This window comes from Palaemon carinicauda, chromosome 26 (genome assembly GCF_036898095.1).
Source record: "Palaemon carinicauda isolate YSFRI2023 chromosome 26, ASM3689809v2, whole genome shotgun sequence".
Lineage (NCBI taxonomy): Eukaryota > Metazoa > Arthropoda > Malacostraca > Decapoda > Palaemonidae > Palaemon > Palaemon carinicauda.
In genome coordinates, this window is record NC_090750.1 from 85382653 (window position 1) to 85404560 (window position 21908).

The 21908-nt window shown below is 43.3% G+C and overlaps 1 protein-coding gene across 1 annotated transcript in view; it reads right to left on the minus strand.

Annotated features, from left to right (window-relative positions):
• LOC137619652 (ankyrin repeat domain-containing protein 40-like) overlaps positions 1-21908 on the minus strand; it is a 71063-nt gene that overhangs the window by 20077 nt on the left and 29078 nt on the right. Inside the window, exon 3 of the mRNA XM_068349880.1 lies at positions 14083-14228. Coding sequence (XP_068205981.1) covers positions 14083-14228 — 146 coding nt within the window. The remainder of the gene's footprint in view (positions 1-14082; positions 14229-21908) is intronic.

The following is a 21908-nucleotide window of genomic DNA, read 5'->3' on the forward strand; positions in this document are numbered from 1 at the left end:
CATTAATATCTGTAAGTTATTTTGGCCATATTCTTGATTCAGAGAAATGTCACCTCTCGGAATCATTTAATAATCTGTATGATATGCTCGGGAATTACTAATATTATTAGTTATCTTGACTATTATTAAAGGCACCTGCAATAAAAACTTACATGTTAAAATTCACTATAACCCCTTTCCTTTGAGTGTACTAACATCAACATTCACACCGCTATTCCTCTCAAAAGAGTAAGAGAACCTTGAGATAGAGCCTTCATTAGCCGTGATGAACATAAGCCAGACTAGGCATATGAGGTCAAAATATTTTACTTGCCAATTGCGAGAATGTTTACATAAAGTACCCTACTCAAGGGTCTCGGAAGAGAGGCGTAAAACAATATACCTCCTTATCAATTATTGCGCATAAAGGTTCATCTTGTGAACTTGGTTCAGAAAAAAAAAAAGGAATGGATAATGTGTCTGAGGTCCTGACCTGTTCTTCTATTTCAGATACCAATTATATGGTATTTGACAATACTATAATCTGGATTCCGGTAAGCGGAAGCCTTTGATAATGAAGATACTGGAAGCATATGTAAAATCAAAGCTTGAGGTGAAGGATTAGACAGTTGATTTGGTGAAACTTGGCTTTAAAAATGGCAAACTGTGATTTATGCCCATCAATCTCATTCCTAACATCTGACTGTTCACTCAAAGTTTGAACACAAATGATATTTTGCTACCAACATTCACTATGTATTTCATCTTGATCCAAACTTTCCTGATTTACTTTCTTCTTTTCTCTAATGTTTTGAATTTATATGAAAATTCCAAACATCTACACTTCACATCCCATTGCTAGCCCCTGAATGAGACAAAAGGGGAAATGGTCTTTATCCTCTAACAGAAGCCTATCCAAAGAAAAATGTGTAAATCAATGTATTTTAAAACCAGTGGAACAAGTGCATTGACAAATGTTACAATACCGATTCATAGATGGCGTCGGGGGACCTATAACTTCCTTGAAGAGGCGGGGATATAGGGAAGGGAGAGAGAATTCTTCTTTAAATTTTTCATTTAACAGGTCGGGAAGCGGTGCTCTTCTAGAAAGGTGGAATTTAGTTAGCTAAGCGTTGCAATCTTAATGCTCATGGTATCATTATTGATTACGAGAAATGGGAACGACCGTACTTTTACGATAAAACACGTTTGGAGTCTTTTACACAAGAATTTCACGATAAACATGATGACCACCTGGTAAGACCAACTTAAATAACCTTTAAATAACTCCATAAAAATCCAAAATATTGAGCTTCTAGTGTGTCTGAAAGTTCTAAAACTTAATTATATATATATTTGAGTCTCATAACTGCACAGCAGGAAGTGTGTCTGAGATGTGTTAGGTACATCATTACAAAAAATTATTTTTGTTTTACTGAAAGAGAGCAGGCTGAAATGTGGAATTGATATCAAGCTATCCTCATATACACAAATGGTGAGACTTTCTAACCATAAAAAAATTATCTCTGCTTCCTAAAAGCAGGAGAAAGTTAGAAATGCCTTGATTTGATCATTAATTAATTGAACTAAATTTTCAATTTGGAAAGAAAACCCTAAATTTTTGGATGGAAAATGTATTTAATAAAGAATACATTAATATTTCTTGGATAAAAGATAAATATTCATTTGCTTCCCAGAGAAAAAGTAGAACATGAGTTGAAGAGGAGAAAATGACAAAAAAAATAATTTGTATTCATCCTAACTATACAAACCCAAGTCCTTAATTAAGAAGATTGTTTCACAACAAACTGGAATCAGTTGTTAAAAGTTGGATAACTAACGGTCATCCAACTGGGGAGGGTGTGGGGCGAGGATCCCCGCTTCCTTTCCAGTCTGAGAACCTTCACTTTTTTACTTTTAGGCTCAGGACTGAGAGGGATGGTTGAAGAGGGAGGCTGGATTAAAAGATTCAGGTTTGTATGGCTAGGAAAAATGATATTTTAATTATAAAATAAATTTTTGAATATACTTACCCGGTGAATATATAATAGCTGCTGCTCCGGCGGCTCAACAGAAAACACACAAAAACTCGCGAGCGATCGCTATGAAGGTTGCGGGTGTGCCCACCAGCGCCAACTATCGGCCAGATACCGCATATGCATGTAAACAAGCCTCAATTCTTCTCATCCCGCTGGGTCTCTATCGGGGAGGAAGGGGGGGCCTTTAATTTATATATTCACCGGGTAAGTATATTCAAAAATTTATTTTATAATTAAAATATCATTTTTAAATATTTAACTTAGCCGGTGAATATATAATAGCTGATTCACACCCATGGTGGTGGGTAGAGACCAGAGTTAATTAAGTTTACAGCGTATATGCTTAGAGTTTTTGACAGTTATAACATAACAAAACCCAAATATATAGGTACCTGGTAAGGAAGTTGACTTAGACGATTACTCTGCCTTGTTAGTCTGTCTTCCTCACGAAGCCCAGCGATCCTCTTAGGATGCTGAAAGACTCCCAGGAGCTGAAGTATCAAGGGCTGCAACCCATACAACAGGACCTCATCAAACCCCTAATCTGGGCGCTCTCAAGAAATGACTTTGACCACCCGCCAAATCAACCAGGATGCGAAAGGCTTCTTAGCCTTCCGTACAACCCAAAAACAAGATTAAAAACATTTCAAGAGACAGATTAAAAGGATATTGGAATTAGGGTAATGTAGTGGTAGAACCCTCACCCACTACTGCACTCGCTGCAACGAATGGACCCAGTGTGTAGCAGTCCTCGTAAAGAGTCTGGACATCTTTTAAGTAAAATGACGCGAATACCGACTTGCTTCTCCAAAAGGTCGCGTCCATAATACTTTGCAGAGATCTATTTTGCTTAAAGGCCACGGAAGTTGCTATAGCTCTTACTTCGTGCGTCTTAACCTTAAGCAAGCATCGGTCTTTCTCATTCAAGTGAGAATGAGCCTCTCGTATTAAAAATCTGATAAAATATGACAAAGCATTCTTTGACATAGGCAATGATGGTTTCTTAACTGAGCACCATAATGCCTCAGATCCACCTCGTAAGGACTTAGTACGGGCTAAGTAGAACTTAAGAGCTCTAACTGGACACAGCACTCTTTCAAGTTCGTTTCCTACGATCTCTGATAAGCAAGGTATATCAAAAGATTTAGGCCAAGGACGAGAAGGCAGTTCATTTTTGGCCAGGAAACCAAGTTGAAGTGAACATGTGGCTTTTTCTGTAGAAAAGCCGATGTTCTTACTGAAGGCATGAAGTTCACTGACCCTTTTAGCCGAAGCCAAGCACACTAGGAAAAGCGTCTTGAGGGTGAGATCCTTCAGGGAGGCTGAATGTAATGGCTCAAACCTGTCTGACATGAGGAACCTTAGGACCACGTCTAAGTTCCATCCAGGAGTCACCAAACGACGTTCCTTAGAGGTCTCGAAAGACTTAAGGAGATCTTGGAGATCTTTATTGTTGGAAAGATCTAAGCCTCTATGACGAAAGACCGAAGCCAACATGCTCCTGTAGCCCTTAATCGTGGGAGCTGAGAGGGAGCGAACATTTCTCAGATGTAAAAGAAAATCTGCGATTTGGGCTACAGAGGTACTGGAAGAGGACACAGATGCTGACTTGCACCAGTCTCGAAAGACTTCCCACTTCGACTGGTATACTCTGATGGTAGAAGCTCTCCTCGCTCTTGCAATCGCACTGGCTGCCTCCTTCGAAAAGCCTCGAGCTCTTGAGAGTCTCTCGATAGTCTGAAGGCAGTCAGACGAAGAGCGGGGAGGCTTTGATGAACATTCTTTACATGGGGCTGACGTAATAGATCTACCCTTAGAGGAAGACTTCTTGGAATGTCTACCAGCCATTGAAGTACCTCGGTGAACCACTCTCTCGCGGGCCAGAGGGGAGCAACCAACGTCAACCTTGTCCCTTCGTGAGAGGCGAACTTCTGCAGTACCTTGTTGACAATCTTGAATGGTGGGAATGCATGTAAGTCCAGATGAGACCAATCCAGTAGAAATGCATCTATGTGTATTGCTTCTGGATCTGGGACTGGTGAGCAATAGATTGGTAGCCTCTTGGTCATCGAGGTGGCAAAGAGGTCTATGGTGGGTTGACCCCAAGTCGCCCAAAGACTCTTGCACACGTCCTTGTGGAGGGTCCATTCCGTGGGTATCACCTGACCCCTCCGACTGAGACAGTCTGCCAAGACGTTCAAGTCCCCCTGGATAAATCTCGTTAACAGGGAGATGCCTCGATTTCTTGACCAAATGAGCAGGTCCCTTGCGATCTCGTACAGCGTGAGGGAGAGTGTGCCTCCTTGCTTGGAGATGTACGCCAAAGCTGTGGTATTGTCTGAGTTGACCTCTACCACTTTGTTTCGAAGGAGGCTTTCGAATTTCATCAAGGCCAAGTGGACTGCCAATAGCTCCTTGCCGTTGATGTGCATGCTCTTCTGACTTGAGGCCCACAGACCTGAGCATTCCCGACCGTCCAGGGTCGCACCCCAACCCAAATCCGACGCGTCTGAGAACAACACGTGGTTTGGGTTCTTGACTGCTAGGGATAGTCCCTCTCTCAGACTGATATTGCTGTTCCACCATTTCAGGCATGCCTTTACTGGTTCGGAGACCGGGATTGATACCGTCTCTAACGTCTTGTCCTTGTTCCAGTGAGAGGCTAGATGGAACTGGAGAGGCCGAAGGTGTAGTCTCCCTAGCGAGACAAACTGCTCCAGGGATGATAGAGTCCCTATGAGACTCATCCAATTCCTGACTGAACACCGTTCTCTCTTCAGCATTAGTTGGACTTTGAGCAGGGCTTGCTCTATTCGGGTGGCAGACGGAAAAGCCCGAAAAACTGGACTGCGAATCTCCATCCCTAAATATAGAATAGTCTGGGATGGGATCAGTTGGGACTTTTCTATGTTGACCAAAAGTCCCAATTCCTTGGTCAGACCCAACGTCCAATGAAGATCCTGCAGACAGCGATGACTGGACGATGCCCTGAGAAGCCAGTCGTCCAAGTACAGGGAGGCTCGGATTCCCGATAAATGGAGGAATTTTGCCACATTCCTCATGAGCCTCGTAAACACGAGAGGAGCAGGACTGAGGCCAAAGCACAGGCCCGAAACTGGTATACCACATTCCTGAAAACAAACCTCAGAAAAGGTTGGGAATCCGGGTGTATAGGAATGTGGAAGTACGCATCTCGTAGGTCGAGAGAGACCATCCAGTCTCCCTCTCTGACCGCTGCTAAGACGGACTTCGTGGTCTCCATAGTGAACTTTGTTTTCGTAACAAAAACGTTGAGCGCACTGACGTCTAGCACCGGTCTCCAACCTCCTGTATGCTTTGGGACTAAGAAGAGACGGTTGTAAAACCCCGGTGATTGAAGGTCCGAGACTTTCACCACCGCTCCCTTCTCTAGCAACAGAGACACTTCTTGGTTTAGGGCTTGTCTCTTTGACTCCTCTCGGTACCTGGGAGAGAGGTCTATGGGAGTTGTCACTAGAGGAGGTTTGCGTACAAACGGTATTTTGTACCCCTCTCTGAGCAACCGAACAGACTCTTGGTCTGCACCCCTCTTCTCCCAGGCCTGCCAGAAGCTCTTCAATCTGGCCCCTACCGCTGTCTGAGGCTGTGGGCAGTCAGACTCTGCCACGTGAGGACTTGGCTCCTCTCTTCTTACCTCTCTTTCCCTCGGCACGAGCGCTTCCCCTGCTGGGAGCTCTGCCACGAAAGGGCGGGATAAATCTGGATGCCGGAGTCTCGATCCTGGGTCTTACAGCAAAGGATGTAGAAGGAGCCCCTTTGCGAGCAGAGGACGCCATCAAGTCATGGGTGTCCTTCTGCACAAGCAAAGAAGCTATATCCTTAACCAGTTGTTGCGGAAACAAGGAAGCTGATAAGGGAGCAAAGAGCAGTTCTGATCTCTGACAGGGAGTAACTCCTGCCGAAAGAAAAGAGCAAAGGGTTTCTCGCTTCTTTAAGACTCCCGACGTAAAGGTGGAGGCGAGCTCATTGGAGCCATCGCGGATGGCTTTATCCATACATGACATGATAAGTAAGGAAACATCTTGGTCGGCAGACGAGATTTTCCTACTTAAAGCTCCTAATGACCAGTCAAGAAAGTTAAATACTTCAAAGGCCCTGTTTACGCCTTTAAGTAGATGGTCAAGGTCCGAGGAGGACCAACTAATCTTCGAGCGTCTCATGGCCAAGCAACGGGGAGAGTCTACGAGGCTTGAGAAGTCACCCTGGGCAGAGGCAGGGACTCCCAAGCCGAGAACTTCTCCCGTGTCATACCAGACGCTCGATCTAGATGCAAGCTTAGAAGGAGGGAAGGCAAAGGCCGTCTTCCCCAAACTCCTCCTGGTATCCAATCAGTCGCCTAAAAATCGTAAAGCCCTCTTGGAAGAGCGAGAAAGCACTAGCTTAGTAAAGGCTGGCTTGGTAGCAGGTAAGCCTAGAGCAAACTCAGACGGTGGCGAACGAGGAGCAACGGCAACAAAGTGATTGGGAAAAAGATCCTTGAAAATCAACATGATCTTCTTAAAGTCCATCGAAGGAGGAACCGTCTTAGGTTCGTCTACATCTGAAGGATGATCATCATGATGAGGATCAGCAACGTCCTCATCTGAAGGATCTTCGTCCGACAACTGCTGAGTAACAAGCAAAAGGGAGACCTGCCTTGGTGGCAATGCTTGACAAGCAGAGTCCACACGCACTGGTGCATCAGTAGCAGTCCAGGACGCTACGTCATGTAACTGCTTAACAGCCTGACTGTCAACAATAACAGGAGCGGGAGGACGCTCGACGTCAACTCGAGACTGCCTTGACTGCCTAGACTGAGCAGTCAAAACAACTCTTGACTGCGGTGCTTGACGCTCAGCGTCAAAACAAGTCAACTTCGCTGGTTGGCGAACGTCCTGAACGTCAACAAGAGCATTAGGAAGCGGCTGAACGTCCACATGCGGCTGAAAGTCAACACGGGACTGCATCGAGTGAAGCTCTACAAAACGTGACTGACGTGACTTAGTAACGCCAACGTCAACAGGACGAGCAAAGGCTCGTTTGGGCGGCTGACGGCCAGGATCTCGATCAGCTAAGCGGCGAGGATCATCGTGAACCTTTTCAGCAGAATAGTCCTCCATAAGAGAGGCGAGCTTAATCTGCATGTCTTACAGTACAACCCATTTAGGATCAACGGGAATGGGTGCGGTAAGAGACGAGGGTAACGTCTGTGACTGCAAAACCTTGCCTACACCAAGACTCTCGGAGCCTGTGTTACGTTTCTGCTTAGGCGGCGAGCAGTTTTCCGATGACTGCATAGGGTCAGAGCTGTCCCAATGGCTACAACCAGGACGCTGGACCTGTCCTGAAGGGACTGACTTTCGCTTTAAGGGCCTCGAAACCTTGCTCCAAGGTTTCTTACGCGAAAAGCCTTCGGATGACGAGGAGAAAAACGTCTCGCTCGTCTTATGGTAGGGGCGGTCTTGATGAGACACGCCTGAAACCATAGAGGGAACGTCTGTTCGCTGATTAAAGCCTCTCGAACCCATAAGTCGTACGACATTACTTCTCCCTGGGGCTTGGGAGCTTGCAAGAGGTCTCGGACTAGGCGAACGACAGGCACGAACAGACGAACCCTCGGTCGCAACACTGATAACACTTTGCGCACTAATCACTTTCCCACGATTTTCCACTGTGGCACTCTGACACTTTAACTCTTTAACATCAGCCATGAGTTGATTACGGTCTGTAGCTAACGACTCAACTCTTTCGCCCAAAGCATGAATGGCACGTAACATATCCCGCATTGATGGTTCCTGAGTGCTAGTAGAGGGTTCAGGCACAACTACTACAAGGGAAGGATTAGGTTCAGGGGCATGGGAGGAGGAAAATTCTAACGATCTAGAGGAACTTCTCCTCACCCTATCTCTCTCTAGCTTACGAGAATACTTGTCATATTCGAGCCAATCGAATTCTGAAAGGCCCACGCACTCCTCACACCGATCTCCTAATTGACAGGTTTTACCCCGACAATTAGAACACACAGTATGTGGGTCGAGAGAGGCCTTTGGAAGACGCTTTATTGCAATCCCTAGCATTACACTTACGAAATCTAGGAATTGGAGAAGGGTCAGCCATTTTGAAAAAATCAAAGAAAGTCCAAAAAACAATCCAAAGTCATCAACAATTAAATCTGTCCAAAAAAGAGTTCAAGAGTTTAAGTTGAAGATAAAACACCTGCACTGCGAAAGCTCAAACCAAAATGAAGTACTTCACCAAGTCTGTTGAAAAACTCCAGGTTAACAGCGAGTAATGGTACGTCTTGCCGATCAGACCGACAGAGAAGAATTGAGGCTTGTTTACATGCATATGCGGTATCTGGCCGATAGTTGGCGCTGGTGGGCACACCCGCAACCTTCATAGCGATCGCTCGCGAGTTTTTGTGTGTTTTCTGTCGAGCCGCCGGAGCAGCAGCTATTATATATTCACCGGCTAAGTTAAATATTTAAAAATACAAATTACTGTACAGAAGATCCTCAACTTACAAACTTAATAGGTTCCAAGAAGGTGTTTGTAAATAGAATTTTGTTACATTTTGGCCTATGGTAAGCCTAAGCTGACTCCCATGCCTATGTTTTCTAGCTACAAAAGTCAAGAAAGTCTCATTTATATGAAATATTTATCAGCTAATAGAAAATGTTGTTTTTCTTACTGTAGTAAATGATATAATGTTGTATTATTACAGCATTTCTTTATCTTATTACAGTATACAAAGTTTTTATACATTTGAAATTTATGATTTAAGTCGTGTTTGTGTATCCAAATACTTGTAAGTCAAATATTTGTAAGTTGAGGATCTTCTGTACTTTAAAAATATGTCATTTGTTCCTATGTGTTATACAAACCCTCGTCCTTTAATTAGGCAAGGTTCAATTTTCTTCTCCGGAAGTGATCAATGCTTGATCTGTGGAGAAGCGAAGTGAGGACCACGGCTACCCTCTATTCATCTTTCATGTGGATGAAAGACTGATAGGAACCAGGCTGTACATGTACCTAGTGTACATGTACTGTATCTGATCAAAATTGAAGATCCCTTTCCCCCAAAGGGGAGGTCAGTTGGAAACAAATATTACAAATTATAAAAGTGTTTTGTGTTTTTCTTAACTATACAAACCTGAGTCCTTTAATATGAGAATTCATTCAAGTGCAGTTGGAACTCAGCAGCTAAAACTTACAATGAGGTGTCAGCAATAGCCCGTAGTTAGCAGCCAACAGGAGGGAGGGTAGGTCTTTCTGCCAGTACACTAAATAGTCACTTTGCATCTGGGACTTTATGAGGAAGGTGAAGGTAGGAAGTTAAGTTAAAGGACTCCAGCTTGTATAGTTAAGGAAAATACAAATTAATTTTAAAATATGATTAGTTCCTACACGAATACAAACCATCATCCTTTAATACGAGACTCATTCTTTGGTGGGTGGGAGTCTCTATTATCAAACTCGCTAACTAAAATCCTAGAATAGCTATGCTCGGACTTAATAGGGTGAGAAGCGTAGCATCCTAGACACCTTGTGAACCTGGCCCAAGCATCCAAGGCTGTTGTACAAGAAAATCTCCCTCTTAGACGAGCAAGTCTGTTAAGTACGGGAAATTCAAATCAATGAGTTTGCCTATACATATCCATCCTCCCCCTCGTAAGGAAGATGGTGGAATGAATACTTCTACTTCAACAAAAATAGAAATGCTGCTAGGTATCAGTGGTGTTTATCTGTATCAATGTCTGTCCAGTTCTCTGGGGTTCCAACCACTATACCCCAAGTATGGAGAAGAGGAGATGAAAGGGACCAGACACACTCACTATTATCTTAGGCTTAGATCGTAACTGTCATCTTAGATATGATACTTTTAGTCCTGTAAAGGAGCTAAGCACAGTAAAAGATTTTCTGAGCAGCAATCATAGGTCCCAGTAAAAATGTATTCAGTGGCTTGTGAATGTATTCCTGCAAATAATGGACAGTAAATGTGGCCTGGCGCTTCCATATTCAAGCGTCTAAAATTTGAGCCACCAAGAGATTTTTCTTGAAGGCTAGAGTAACACTAACTCCTCTGATCTCATTGGCATGCACCTTAGCTTGGCTTGATGAGCCAGGGGATCTAGGGCGTAATGCTCAATTGATAATCCCATGCAGCCAAAATGAGTATATGTTCTTGGTGACTCTTTTTATCTTACCAGTGCTTTAGAATAGATTCTGTAAACTAGGTCTAGCAGTCTAGGTTCTCATTATGGTAGCACCTTAACACCTTTACAGGACACCAAAGTAATTCATCTGGATCATTAGCTACTTTCCTAGGCGAAGAAACTGTAAATGTTGGAAATCTTGAATTAGTAATTGATTGATTTTGAGTTTTTCTACCAAGTTGGAAACCAAAGATAAATAGATCTGTCTCCAGTGCTTAGAGTGATAGAACAAATACGAGAGTCCATGTAATTAACATATGTGCTTATCTTAAGGCAAAGCAAGGAGAAAACCCATTTATTAGGGTAAACTCCTTAACTGAGGTTAGTGTCGACAGTTCACATGGACCTCTCTTTAAGGGTAGCAACATCTTGGTCATATCCCAGGCTGGAAGTGGAATCTCATAAGAGGGACAGGTCTGTTCCATACTTCTAATGAGAAAGAATAATTCCTGCGAGGAGGAAATATCCACTCTTCTCAGTCTCAGAGCCTGGCTCAAGGCTGAAAGATACCCATTTACTTGTACTACTGAGACTTTGAGGTTTTCCCTTTTGTAGGCACGCTAGAAAATCCATTACAAGATGAATAGAGGATCCAAGATGAGAAGTAATACTTCCACGGCAGCAACCAGAGAAGATGGCCCACTTTGTTGGTACACACTAGAAGAGGATTTCCAGAAGTATCAGTAAATAAAGACTTCACCGATTTGTATAACCACTGCAGATGGGGCTGACAAAACAGGTTGTGCCACGATGGAAGCCCTCTCGGAGTCTCTAACAGTAGGGGCAGAAGGTCTGGTTATCATTCTGCTTTACTCCATATCACAACTACTAGAGTCAACTTTAGATTTAAGGATGATAAAACTTTGTTTATCACCCTTTAAAAAAAGCAAAAAGTAAAAAAACCATAGATATCAAGGCGGTCCCAGAGGTGCTGGAACATGTCCTCGAGTGCTGCTGCTAAGTCTGCCGCATACTCCCACCAGGGACCGATCAAGGGCCGTATGCGAATCTTGGCAGCAGCAGTCGGACCCCACAAGGAGACAGAAGCAGTGAAAGACTTCACCGGAATCTTCTTGGGCATTGCCCAGTCCAACCACGATGCCTGCTTATTCCCCTTCAGGGAGTATGCCTACCAATACTCAGGACACAAGGATGCCTGCAAATGGTCACACCCCCTACAAGAAGCAAAGAGGGAGCGTGGATCCACAGCCGGTTTTTCCATGAACTGGTTGCAACGTTCACCCTTCCCGCGGGAAATACAAACTTCAATAACTAACGACCATTCACTCCCTGCAAAGTAAAAGAAAATTACTGAATTTTGCGAGGCACTGTCAGTACATCCATATGCGACAGCAGCCTAAAGAAAAGTGAAAGCTTTCAGACTGGAAAAGGGGCGGAGCTTCTCGCTCCACACCCTCACTGGTTGGATAACTTCCTATTGTCATCCAACTTTAACAAACAATTCCAGTTCACGCTGAAACAATCTTCCTAATTAAAAAATGAGGGGGTGTATGATGTGTAGAAGTAACTGAATTACAAAAAGCAATAAGGATATTGGAGAGGAAAATGTTTCAAGACATGGAATGTAGGGATCTTGTAATAATTTTTCCTTTTCTATGCAAGTTCTCCAAGGCTAAAGTGGCTTTTAACGCTGCTGTGGATATAAGGGTGGGCTTGAAACTTTAGGAGGTGATTTTTTTATCCTTACTGTAATTCTTGAATATCTTGCTGGGAATTTCCTGTTCTATGTATGATTGGAATGTGTGCAGTTAGGACATCTTGGGAAGTTAGGTTTTCCTTTGTTCTCTTGAATGAACATCTGGTTGACTTAAATGATAGATGTATCCCTTCCGAGAAAAAGACAGATCCTGGTATAGGGTGGCTCTTCCTGTACATAGCACAGATGGGATTATGGCAATCATTTTGCTGGTGCCCAAATCCTTGGCATTGGAAATATCTAAATGGCTCAGGAACAAAGTTTTTAAAGGGATTAATTACCAAGATGCTTAGGGTAGTTTCTTTTTTAGTTTTTCCTTTGAAAGTGGCAATGACTTTTCTCTTAGGTTCTTGCAATCCATTTGTGCAATAAATTGATACCTCAATATAGAGTGAGGTATAGGATCAAGTGGTAGAGAGACTGGGTAATTGCAAAGGACTTTCTTTAGTTTTTCAGATACGTCTAGCAATTGAAATGAAGTTTTTTCTTGTAAAAGTTTGACGTTAGGTCTGTCTATTGGGATGATAATCAAATCCCCTCTGAGAATTGGCTTGACTGAAATGTTCATTGGAGGTTTCAATGCCAAAAGGTCTGTAACAGCAGCATATGAAGAGGTGTTTTCAGTGGGAAAATATTTGAGTTTAAGCATTTGCTGCTTGGATTCCAATTGATTTAAAGAACACTGAGTAAGAGAAGTAGGAAAATCTTCTTTCTTGGCTTTCTTTTGCACGTGCCATATGTTGTCAATGCTTGCTTGGTAAAAATGAAAGGAGGATCCTTACTCTTTAGCAGATTCCTTTAATATGTGATTCATATATTTTAAGTTTGTTTGATAGGCTTCCAGTTTTTATTTACAAAAAAATTTTCAGGGTATGTTATTTCAGTGGGTATGACTGCCGTAGCAACATAGGCCTGACTGTTCCTTTAGTACATTATTTCTTAAAATAATCATTGAATGATTCTTGCCTGCTGATTTCTTCCAGTTGGGCAGATTGAGTATAAGCTCCTATGTGGGAAGGCAAAAGGTTGTTGAACTCTCAGAGCGAGGTTGCCAATGTACAGTAAAGTTGGCTTACTGTGATACTGAAGGTGGGACAAATAACACTTAAGACACTGAAAATTTCTATTTGGATTGAGTGTATGGAAATTTAGAATATTTATTTGGACATCTATTTTCTAATGAATAACTAAGAGGGATAGTATTTTGGACAACCAAATACTGTTTGTGGATTTAGTGCAATCATACTCCACAATCCTTGATGTATGCCAATAACATCTGGCAACCTAAATGACCCATGAATGAATAGAGCTTCCTTCCCAGTGGACATTGAATATCATATATTACTCATGCAAATGGGGGACATGCACTGTATGCTGATATACTGATGCACTAAATTGCAAAAACCAGAGTGTGTCATTATATGATTTCAAGTTATAATGCTATATAACTCAAATTTACATATAAAGTTTGCAGTAGCATATATATTACTACTGACATTATCAATACTATATTACTGTACTAACATTATCATCATTATCATTGCTATTACAGTATAATACCATTAGCATGTACAAGTATTATTATGGCACTGTTATTATAATCACCATTATCAAGGTACTGTACAGTACTATAATTAGTGCTTGAAATCAACATACATTAAATCTATATCAAACAAGCCTAAAAGGTCACTAACTTCAAAAGCAAGCACCTATGGAACAAAATGCTATTTGAAAGATGAAAAATCAAATAAATCCTTAAAAGTAACTTAAAAATACATTTCACTAAATGAAAGCAACACAATCCACAAAGCATGAGGCACTGGTGAATACTACTTAGGAAGGGATGATGTGAACACAAACTAATCTATCATAGTGAGAAATGTGTAGCAAAGGACCAAAGTTTACAGAAGTACAAGAAGTTGAGCCAAAAAACATACAGTAAAAGCAGAGCCACACCAGAGAATACATACACAGTAAGACTATTCCATTTTACTAGAAGAGAATCGACAATATAAAACCCTAAGAAACAAATCTCCATTGGCTGCACTTCAAAGGTGATGCAGGCAATAAAACTCTTCCACTAATGATCTTAGGAGACATCTGAATTACATACCGAGTAACTGCAAAATCTGAGTATTTGTTGTAAGCTGGGCTGGTGTTTGAGACTGATTGTTCTCTATTTTTGGGTCAGCTCCATTTGCCATGAGCCAACTGACAGTGTTAACGTTTCCTCTCTTACATGCCCAATGAAGCCCTGTCCTAAAATCGATTAAACATCTGTTAGATGAAGTAAAAGTAATAGTTGCAGTAGTGAAGTAGCAGTGAAATCAAGAAACATAGTGACAGTACTGTATGTAGGAGAAGGATTTTAGGTAACATGTTCTACTATAAAATGGATCAAACACAGCTATATTACCTAAGACATAACACACAAAAATGGGCGCTTTTCAAAATTCCAAAGGACACAATAAACAGACTAACTTAAATTATAATGTAAAATTACAGAATCACATACACCTACAAAAAACTAAAAGTAATTTGAAGAATATGGATTTCTAATCAAATAAATTATTACAATACTCACCCAGTATATAACGAGCTTTAATCATTGTAGACAACAGCTTCCCAACCTTTATATAAAAATATAGAAAAATTTTCCCTCTCCCTGCTTCTGCTATATTGCCTAGTCAGGAGGAAAATTAACCAGTACTTTACATAATCAAATACATTGGGGTCCTGTACATACACTAATCCCTTAAGATCACTAAAAGTGAAGAGGGAGGGATATACATGGCTATCAGGTAAGTATTGAAATAATAAATTTTATTATAAAAATTAAGCTTATATCAATGAATCTTACTTGGTAGTCATCATGCTTATTCCCACAATCTATTGGAGGTGGGTATATGAGGGAGAGAGATGAAATTCAACTAATTCTAAATACAGTAAGTCACACTCAAAACAACTTGACATATCTTATCTTATAAACATTATTAACATTTCATGTTTGCCTTGATTATGGAATGCTTATAAATACTCTGCTTTGCCTCCCCTAAAGTTAGAAAATGTTATTTTCATTAGTAAAATAAATTTTTGAATATACTTACCCGATAATCATGTAGCTGTCAACTCTGTTGCCCGACAGAATTCTATGGAGGGATACGCCAGCTATCACAATACTAGAAGGGGGTGTTCTTACCAGCGCCACCTGTGGCCAGGTACTCAAGTACTTCTTGTTGACACCTCCTCAATTATTCCTCGGTCCCACTGGTTCTCTATGGGGAGGAAGGGAGGGTCAATTAAATCATGATTATCGGGTAAGTATATTCAAAAATTTATTTTACTAATGAAAATAACATTTTTCAATATTAAACTTACCCGATAATCATGTAGCTGATTCACACCCAGGGGGGTGGGTGAAAACCAGTGTACAAGATTAAAGGATAGCTAAGTATCCCATATTTCATATAACAGTTATCTCAAATAACAATGAAATAATAAGTACCTGGTAAGGAAGTCGAATTGAACCGTTACTCTGTCTCTTTTTTAAGTTCGTCTTCCTTACTGAGCGCAGCGTTCCTCTTGGAGGCTGAATCAACCCAAAGGTGCTAAAGTATACAGGGCTGCAACCCATACTAAAGGACCTCATCACAACCTTTAACCTCGGCGCTTCTCAAGAAAGAATTGACCACCCGCCAAATCAACAAGGATGTGGAAGGCTTCTTAGCCGACCGAACAACCCATAAAAAGTATTCAAGAGAAAGGTTAAAAAGTTATGGAATTATGGGAATGTAGTGGCTGAGCCCTCGCCTACTACTGCATTCGTTGCTACGAATGGACCCAGGGTGTAGCAGTACTCGTAAAGAGACTGGACATCTTTGAGATAAAATGATGCGAACACTGACTTGCTTCTCCAATAGGTTGCATCCATAACACTCTGCAGAGAACGGTTCTGTTTGAAGGCCACTGAAGTAGCCACAGCTCTCACTTCATGTGTCCTTACCTTCAGCAAAGCAAGGTCTTCTTCCTTCAGATGAGAATTTGCTTCTCTAATCAGAAGCCTGATGTAGTAAGAAACTGAGTTCTTAGACATTGGTAGAGAAGGCTTCTTGATAGCACACCATAAGGCTTCTGATTGTCCTCGTAATGGTTTTGACCTTCTTAAATAGTACTTAAGAGCTCTAACAGGGCAAAGTACTCTCTCTAGTTCGTTCCCCACCATGTTGGACAGGCTTGGGATCTCGAACGACTTAGGGCAAGGACGGGAAGGAAGCTCGTTTTAGCCAAAAAAACCGAGCCGCAAGGAACATGTAGCCGTTTCAGATGTGAAACCTATGTTCCTGCTGAAGGCGTGGATCTCACTTACTCTTTTACCTGTTGCTAAGCACACGAGGAAAAGAGTTTCTAATGTGAGGTCCTTAAAAGAGGCTGATTGGAACGGTTCAAATCCTGATGACATAAGGAACCTTAGGACCACGTCTAGATTCCAGCCTGGAGTGGACAACCGACGTTCCTTTGAGGTCTCAAAAGACCTAAGGAGGTCCTGTAGATCTTTGTTGGAGGAAAGATCCAAGCCTCTGTGGCGGAAAACCGCTGCCAACATACTTCTGTAACCCTTGATCGTAGGAGCTGATAGGGATTTTACGTTCCTTAGATGTAACAGGAAGTCAGCAATCTGGGTTACAGTGGTACTGGTTGAGGAAAACTGCATTGGCCTTGCACCAGCTTCGGAAGACTTCCCATTAAGACTGATAGACTCTGAGAGTGGATGTCGTCCTTGCTCTGGCAATCGTTCTGGCTGCCTCCTTCGAAAAGCCTCCAGTTCTTGAGAGACTTTCGATAGTCTGAAGGCAGTCAGACGAAGAGCGTGGAGGTTTGGGTGTACCTTCTTTACGTGAGGTTGACGCAGAAGGTCCACTCTAGGAGGAAGAGTCCTGGGAAACGTCGACCAGCCATTGCAGTACCTCGGTGAACCCTTCTCTCGCGGGTCAGAGGGGAGCAACCAACGTCAACCGTGTCCCTTTGTGAGAGGCGAACTTCTGAAGTACCCTGTTGACAATCTTGAACGGCGGGAATGCATACAGGTTGAGATGGGACCAATCCAGCAGAAAGGCATCCACGCGAACTGCTGTTGGGTCTGGAATCGGAGAACAATACAAGAGGAGCTTCTTGGTCATCGAGGTAGCGAATAGAACTATGGTTGGCAGACCCCACAGGGCCCAAAGTCTGCTGCAAACATTCTTGTGAAGGGTCCACTCTGTGGGGAAGACCTGACCCTTACGGCTGAGGCGATCTGCCATGACATTCATATCGCCCTGAATGAGCCTCGTTACCAGCGTGAGCTTTCGATCTTTGACCAAATGAGGAGGTCCCTTGCGATCTTGAACAACTTCCTCGAATGAGTCCCTCTCTGCTTGGAGATGTAAGCCAAGGCTGTGGTGTAGTCGGAGTTCACCTCCACCACCTTGTAAGCTGGAGGGACTTGAAGTTTATCAAGGCCAGATGAACTGCCAACAACTCCTTGCAATAGATGTGAAGTGTCCTTTGCTCCTGATTCCATGTTCCCGAGCATTCCTGTCCGTCCAGTGTCGCACCCCAGCCCGTGTCCGATGCGTCCGAGAAGAGACGGTGGTCGGGGGTCTGAACAGCCAAAGGTAGACCTTCCTTGAGAAGAATGCTGTTCTTCCACCACGTTAGAGTAGACCTCATCTCTTCGGAAACAGGAACTGAGCCCGTCTCTAGCGTCATGTCCTTTATCCAGTGAGCAGCTAGATGATACTGAAGGGGGCGGAGGTGGAGTCTCCCTAACTCGATGAACAGGGCCAGCGATGAAAGTGTCCCTGTTAGACTCATCCCCTGCCTGACTAAGCATCGGTTCCTTCTCAGCATGCTCTGGATGCATTCTAGGGCTTGGAAGATCCTTGGGGCCGACGGACAAGTCCAAAAAGCTCGACTCTGAAGATCCATACCCAAGGAAACAATGGTCTGGGATGGAACGAGCTGAGACTCCTCAAAATTGACCAGGAGGCCCAGTTCCTTGGTCAGATCCATAGTCCATTTGAAAATCTCCAGACAGCGACGACTTGTGGGAGCTCTTAAAAGCCAGTCGTCTGACGGAGCCGGACACAAGATCATGATACTGCTGCACAGTCTGTAAACTGACAATCATGGGCAAGCGAGGAAGTACAGTGACAACCCGAATCTGTCTAGACTATCTGGGTCGTACAGACAACTCCTTAACGGGTTGCTGAGGTTGCCGCACTGCGTCACAACAAGTCCCTTCTGTTGGTTGTTGAACGTCTTCCCCGTGACACATTGACTCCGTAAACAAAAATCCTCTAACAAGGACTAAGCTTGGACTGCATGTCATGCAACACAGCTCAAGGTCTATGGGAGCAGGTGTGGTAACAGACGGGATTAGCGGCTGAAGTGGAACCATTACCTTCCCTGTAAGCATGTTATGCTTAAATAAAAGTCCATAAGAGGTTATGCAGCTAAAGGCTCCCTCCAAATGACAGAGTCCTCAAGGGAATATCAGAAGGAGGGAGAAAAGAACTTTCTCATCTACAGGGACCTTATCCTAGAAAAGCTAAGTTCTCTGAGTGAGGGTTCACTGGTGCAAAAGCAGCAGACTAGAAGGCAACGTTATGAAACTGCTTGACAGTCTAGTGAGTTGGCAACAACCCAAGATATGTTGAGAAGCATGCGGTAAGGTATGCAGAGCATGATGAATGCAGAGTATGCTGTATGCAGAGCATGCTGTATGTAGAGCATGTTGTATGCAGAGCATGCTGTATGTAGAGCATGTTGTATGCATAGCATGCTGAAAGCAGAGCATGCTGTATGCAGAGCATGTTGAATGCAGAGCATGCTGAATGCAGAGCATGCTGAATGCTGAGCATGTAGTAAGCAGAGCCTGCTGTAAGCAGAGCCTGCTGTAAGGAAAGCAGAGCGTGTGCATGGCGTTTAACATTTCTCAGAAATTCCATGACCAGTGCTAGAGTGCTTTATGCATGCTTGCATGGGGTTTAAAAATCAACATAATGTTTACCTTACATTCATAACTCATGATTCATATTTTTGCCATGGTTAGAAAATGGAGGTAAGGCATGCTGAACAGCAGAGTCAGAACGAGCTGGAACAACAACAGTGGAAGGTGCAGAAAGTTCCTGTTCCTGTGGTATGAGTGGAGCGTGAAGAGACCGAGGTTGCGCAGAACAAGGTAAAGTTCCCGCAAGCAGAGGTGTCTGAGGCGCAGGATCAGGGTGCACGGGTTGAGCTCGGTGTAGCAGCTGAGGAGACTGACTCACAGGTGGAAGAGGTTGTACCTCCACCGAGAGTTGCACCACCGGTGGAGCAGCCAGGGGAGGAGGAGGAAGAGTGGGGTAATCCTCCTGATCCCAAACCGAAGGTTGCCTTAAAGAAGGCTGAGGCTGAACAACACTGGGAACAGCGAACACAGAAAGAGGTTCAACATCGTACGCCTGGCAGATGGTGCTGCGACTGGGTGCAGCGAGTGCAGGCGGGTTGAGCACAGGCTGAAAGGGTGCAGGGGAGGTGCAACACTCTCAGCCCGACACTCACACAACAGGTCCGAAAGCTGTGCTTGCATGGACTGTAGTAGAGTCTACAACATCGTACGCCTGGCAGATGGTGCTGCGACTGGGTGCAGCGAGTGCAGGCGGGTTGAGCACAGGCTGAACGGGTGCAGGGGAGGTGCAACACTCTCAGCCCGACACTCACACAACAGGTCCGAAAGCTGTGCTTGCATGGACTGTAGTAGAGTCTACAACATCGTACGCCTGGCAGATGGTGCTGCGACTGGGTGCAGCGAGTGCAGGCGGGTGCAGCACAGGCTGAACGGGTGCAGCCGGTTGGTGCACCACCGGTGCAGGCGGGTGCAGCACAGGCTGAACGGGTGCAGGCGGTTGGTGCACCACCGGTGCAGGAGGAGGAGGAGGTGCAACACTCTCAGCACGACACTCACGCATCAGGTCCGAAAGCTGTGCTTGCATGGACTGTAGTAGAATCCACAACATCGTACGCCTGGCAGGTGGTACTGCGATCAGGCGGAGCGAGCATAGGGGGGGGGGGGAGTGTAGGCGCACTCTCAGCCCGACAAACTGATGACTGAGGAGAGACAGAGCTAACCCAATGACTGCATCCGGGTTGTTGAACTTTACTTCGTACGTCTGGCATAGGTCTGGACTTTACGTTTAAGAGGTCTTGAGACCTGAGACCAGCGTAACTCTGCCTTTATTTTCTCCTCTAAATCTCTTCTGCAGACGAGCAAAATAAGGGCTCAATCGTCTGCGGGTGGGAGTGACGGTCTCGATAAGACACGCCCACAACCACCGAGGATACTTCTGTGCGCCGATCAAGGCCTGCCGAACCCTTATGCCCTTCGACATTGCTTCTCCCCTGGGCTTGGGAGCTTGCAAGAGGTCCCGGACTGGGAGGACGACTGGCGCGCACAAAAGTACCCTCACGCATAACACTGACATACTTTGCGCTAATCACTTATCACTTTGATTTCTGTTTGCACTTATTTCACTGAACTCGAAACTTTAAGTGGTTTGTACCTGAAACACGCAATTCTATCCTTCTCAAAAGTTAGTAATTGCGAAAACAGAATTACAATGTAACAGAAAAATCTAATGAAAGAAAATTCAGTGGCTGGAAAGAGACTAAACACTAGATCACTCTAGAAACGTTTAGTTTCTTCCCCTAAAGAGACTAGGGATAAGAGCAAAACGATAACGACGTTACTCGTACGCCTGGCAGGCTTGAGGGAAACGTTTATCCTCTTTCTCCCTCCGTCTCTATCTCTCTCTCTCTCTCTCTCTCTCTCTCTTGACTTAGAACCTGAGAGAAGAGCCCAATCATATATATCGTTAAAACATATTATTGTTAAAGGAAAAAACTGAAATATTTCCCAAAAAGAAAAGTTCCTTATTAGGATCAAAACCATTAAGTTAAGAAAGAATGAACAAAACGCTAGAAACGGTTACTCTTTACTGCAATGTGAAACCGTGAACATTCTTTCTCTATCGTAACGATAGAGTGCAAGTTGAAACGTTCTGAACGTCAACAACTGCCGAGACAAACAAAACGTTAGTTCAACTTTGAAAAAGTACGAGACTATCAAAGAAATTCTTTCAAAGACCTTAAAATAGCATAATATGTTAACAGGTAAAACCGAAATGACGGGCTCACGATAATTAACTTCGGTACCAAGAAAAGACCGCCTACTATTAGGAAGGTCGAATATAAACAAATATAAAAATTAATTTTAATAAGTTTATAATAAAAGGAAGTTAATCGAAGAGGCCTATAAGAGGCGGAGAGATATAAAATAAATCTATAACTTTTGTTAAGCAAAATTAAGAAAGAGAGTCTATACTCTCTTAGACACCAACACTTCCGTCTAAGGGAAGGGTCGGCCATTGAAAGGTGAACGAGAGTTCATACTCTCTTCGTCACCAAAAATAATCAAATTATTCCAAAAGCTAACTAAGCTAAAATAGAAGTTTCCAGTAAAGCGACAGCCGAAATCAAAGAGAAATACTTCACCAAAGTCGTGAAAATACTCCAAGAACATAAGCGTATCCCAGAACGTCTTGTCAGAAGCACGACAGAGGAATAATTGAGGAGGTGTCAACAAGAAGTACTTGAGTACCTGGCCACAGGTGGCGCTGGTAAGAACACCCCCTTCTAGTATTGTGATAGCTGGCGTATCCCTCCATAGAATTCTGTCGGGCAACAGAGTTGACAGCTACATGATTATCGGGTAAGTTTAATATTGAAAACCTTCAAATAGTATTGCATTTAAACCCTTTCCAAATCACCATGTAATTTTCACAAACAATATCAGTGAAAATTGTATGCAGATATACAATATTATCTACAAATCACTTAAATTATATAACAATTTTTTTT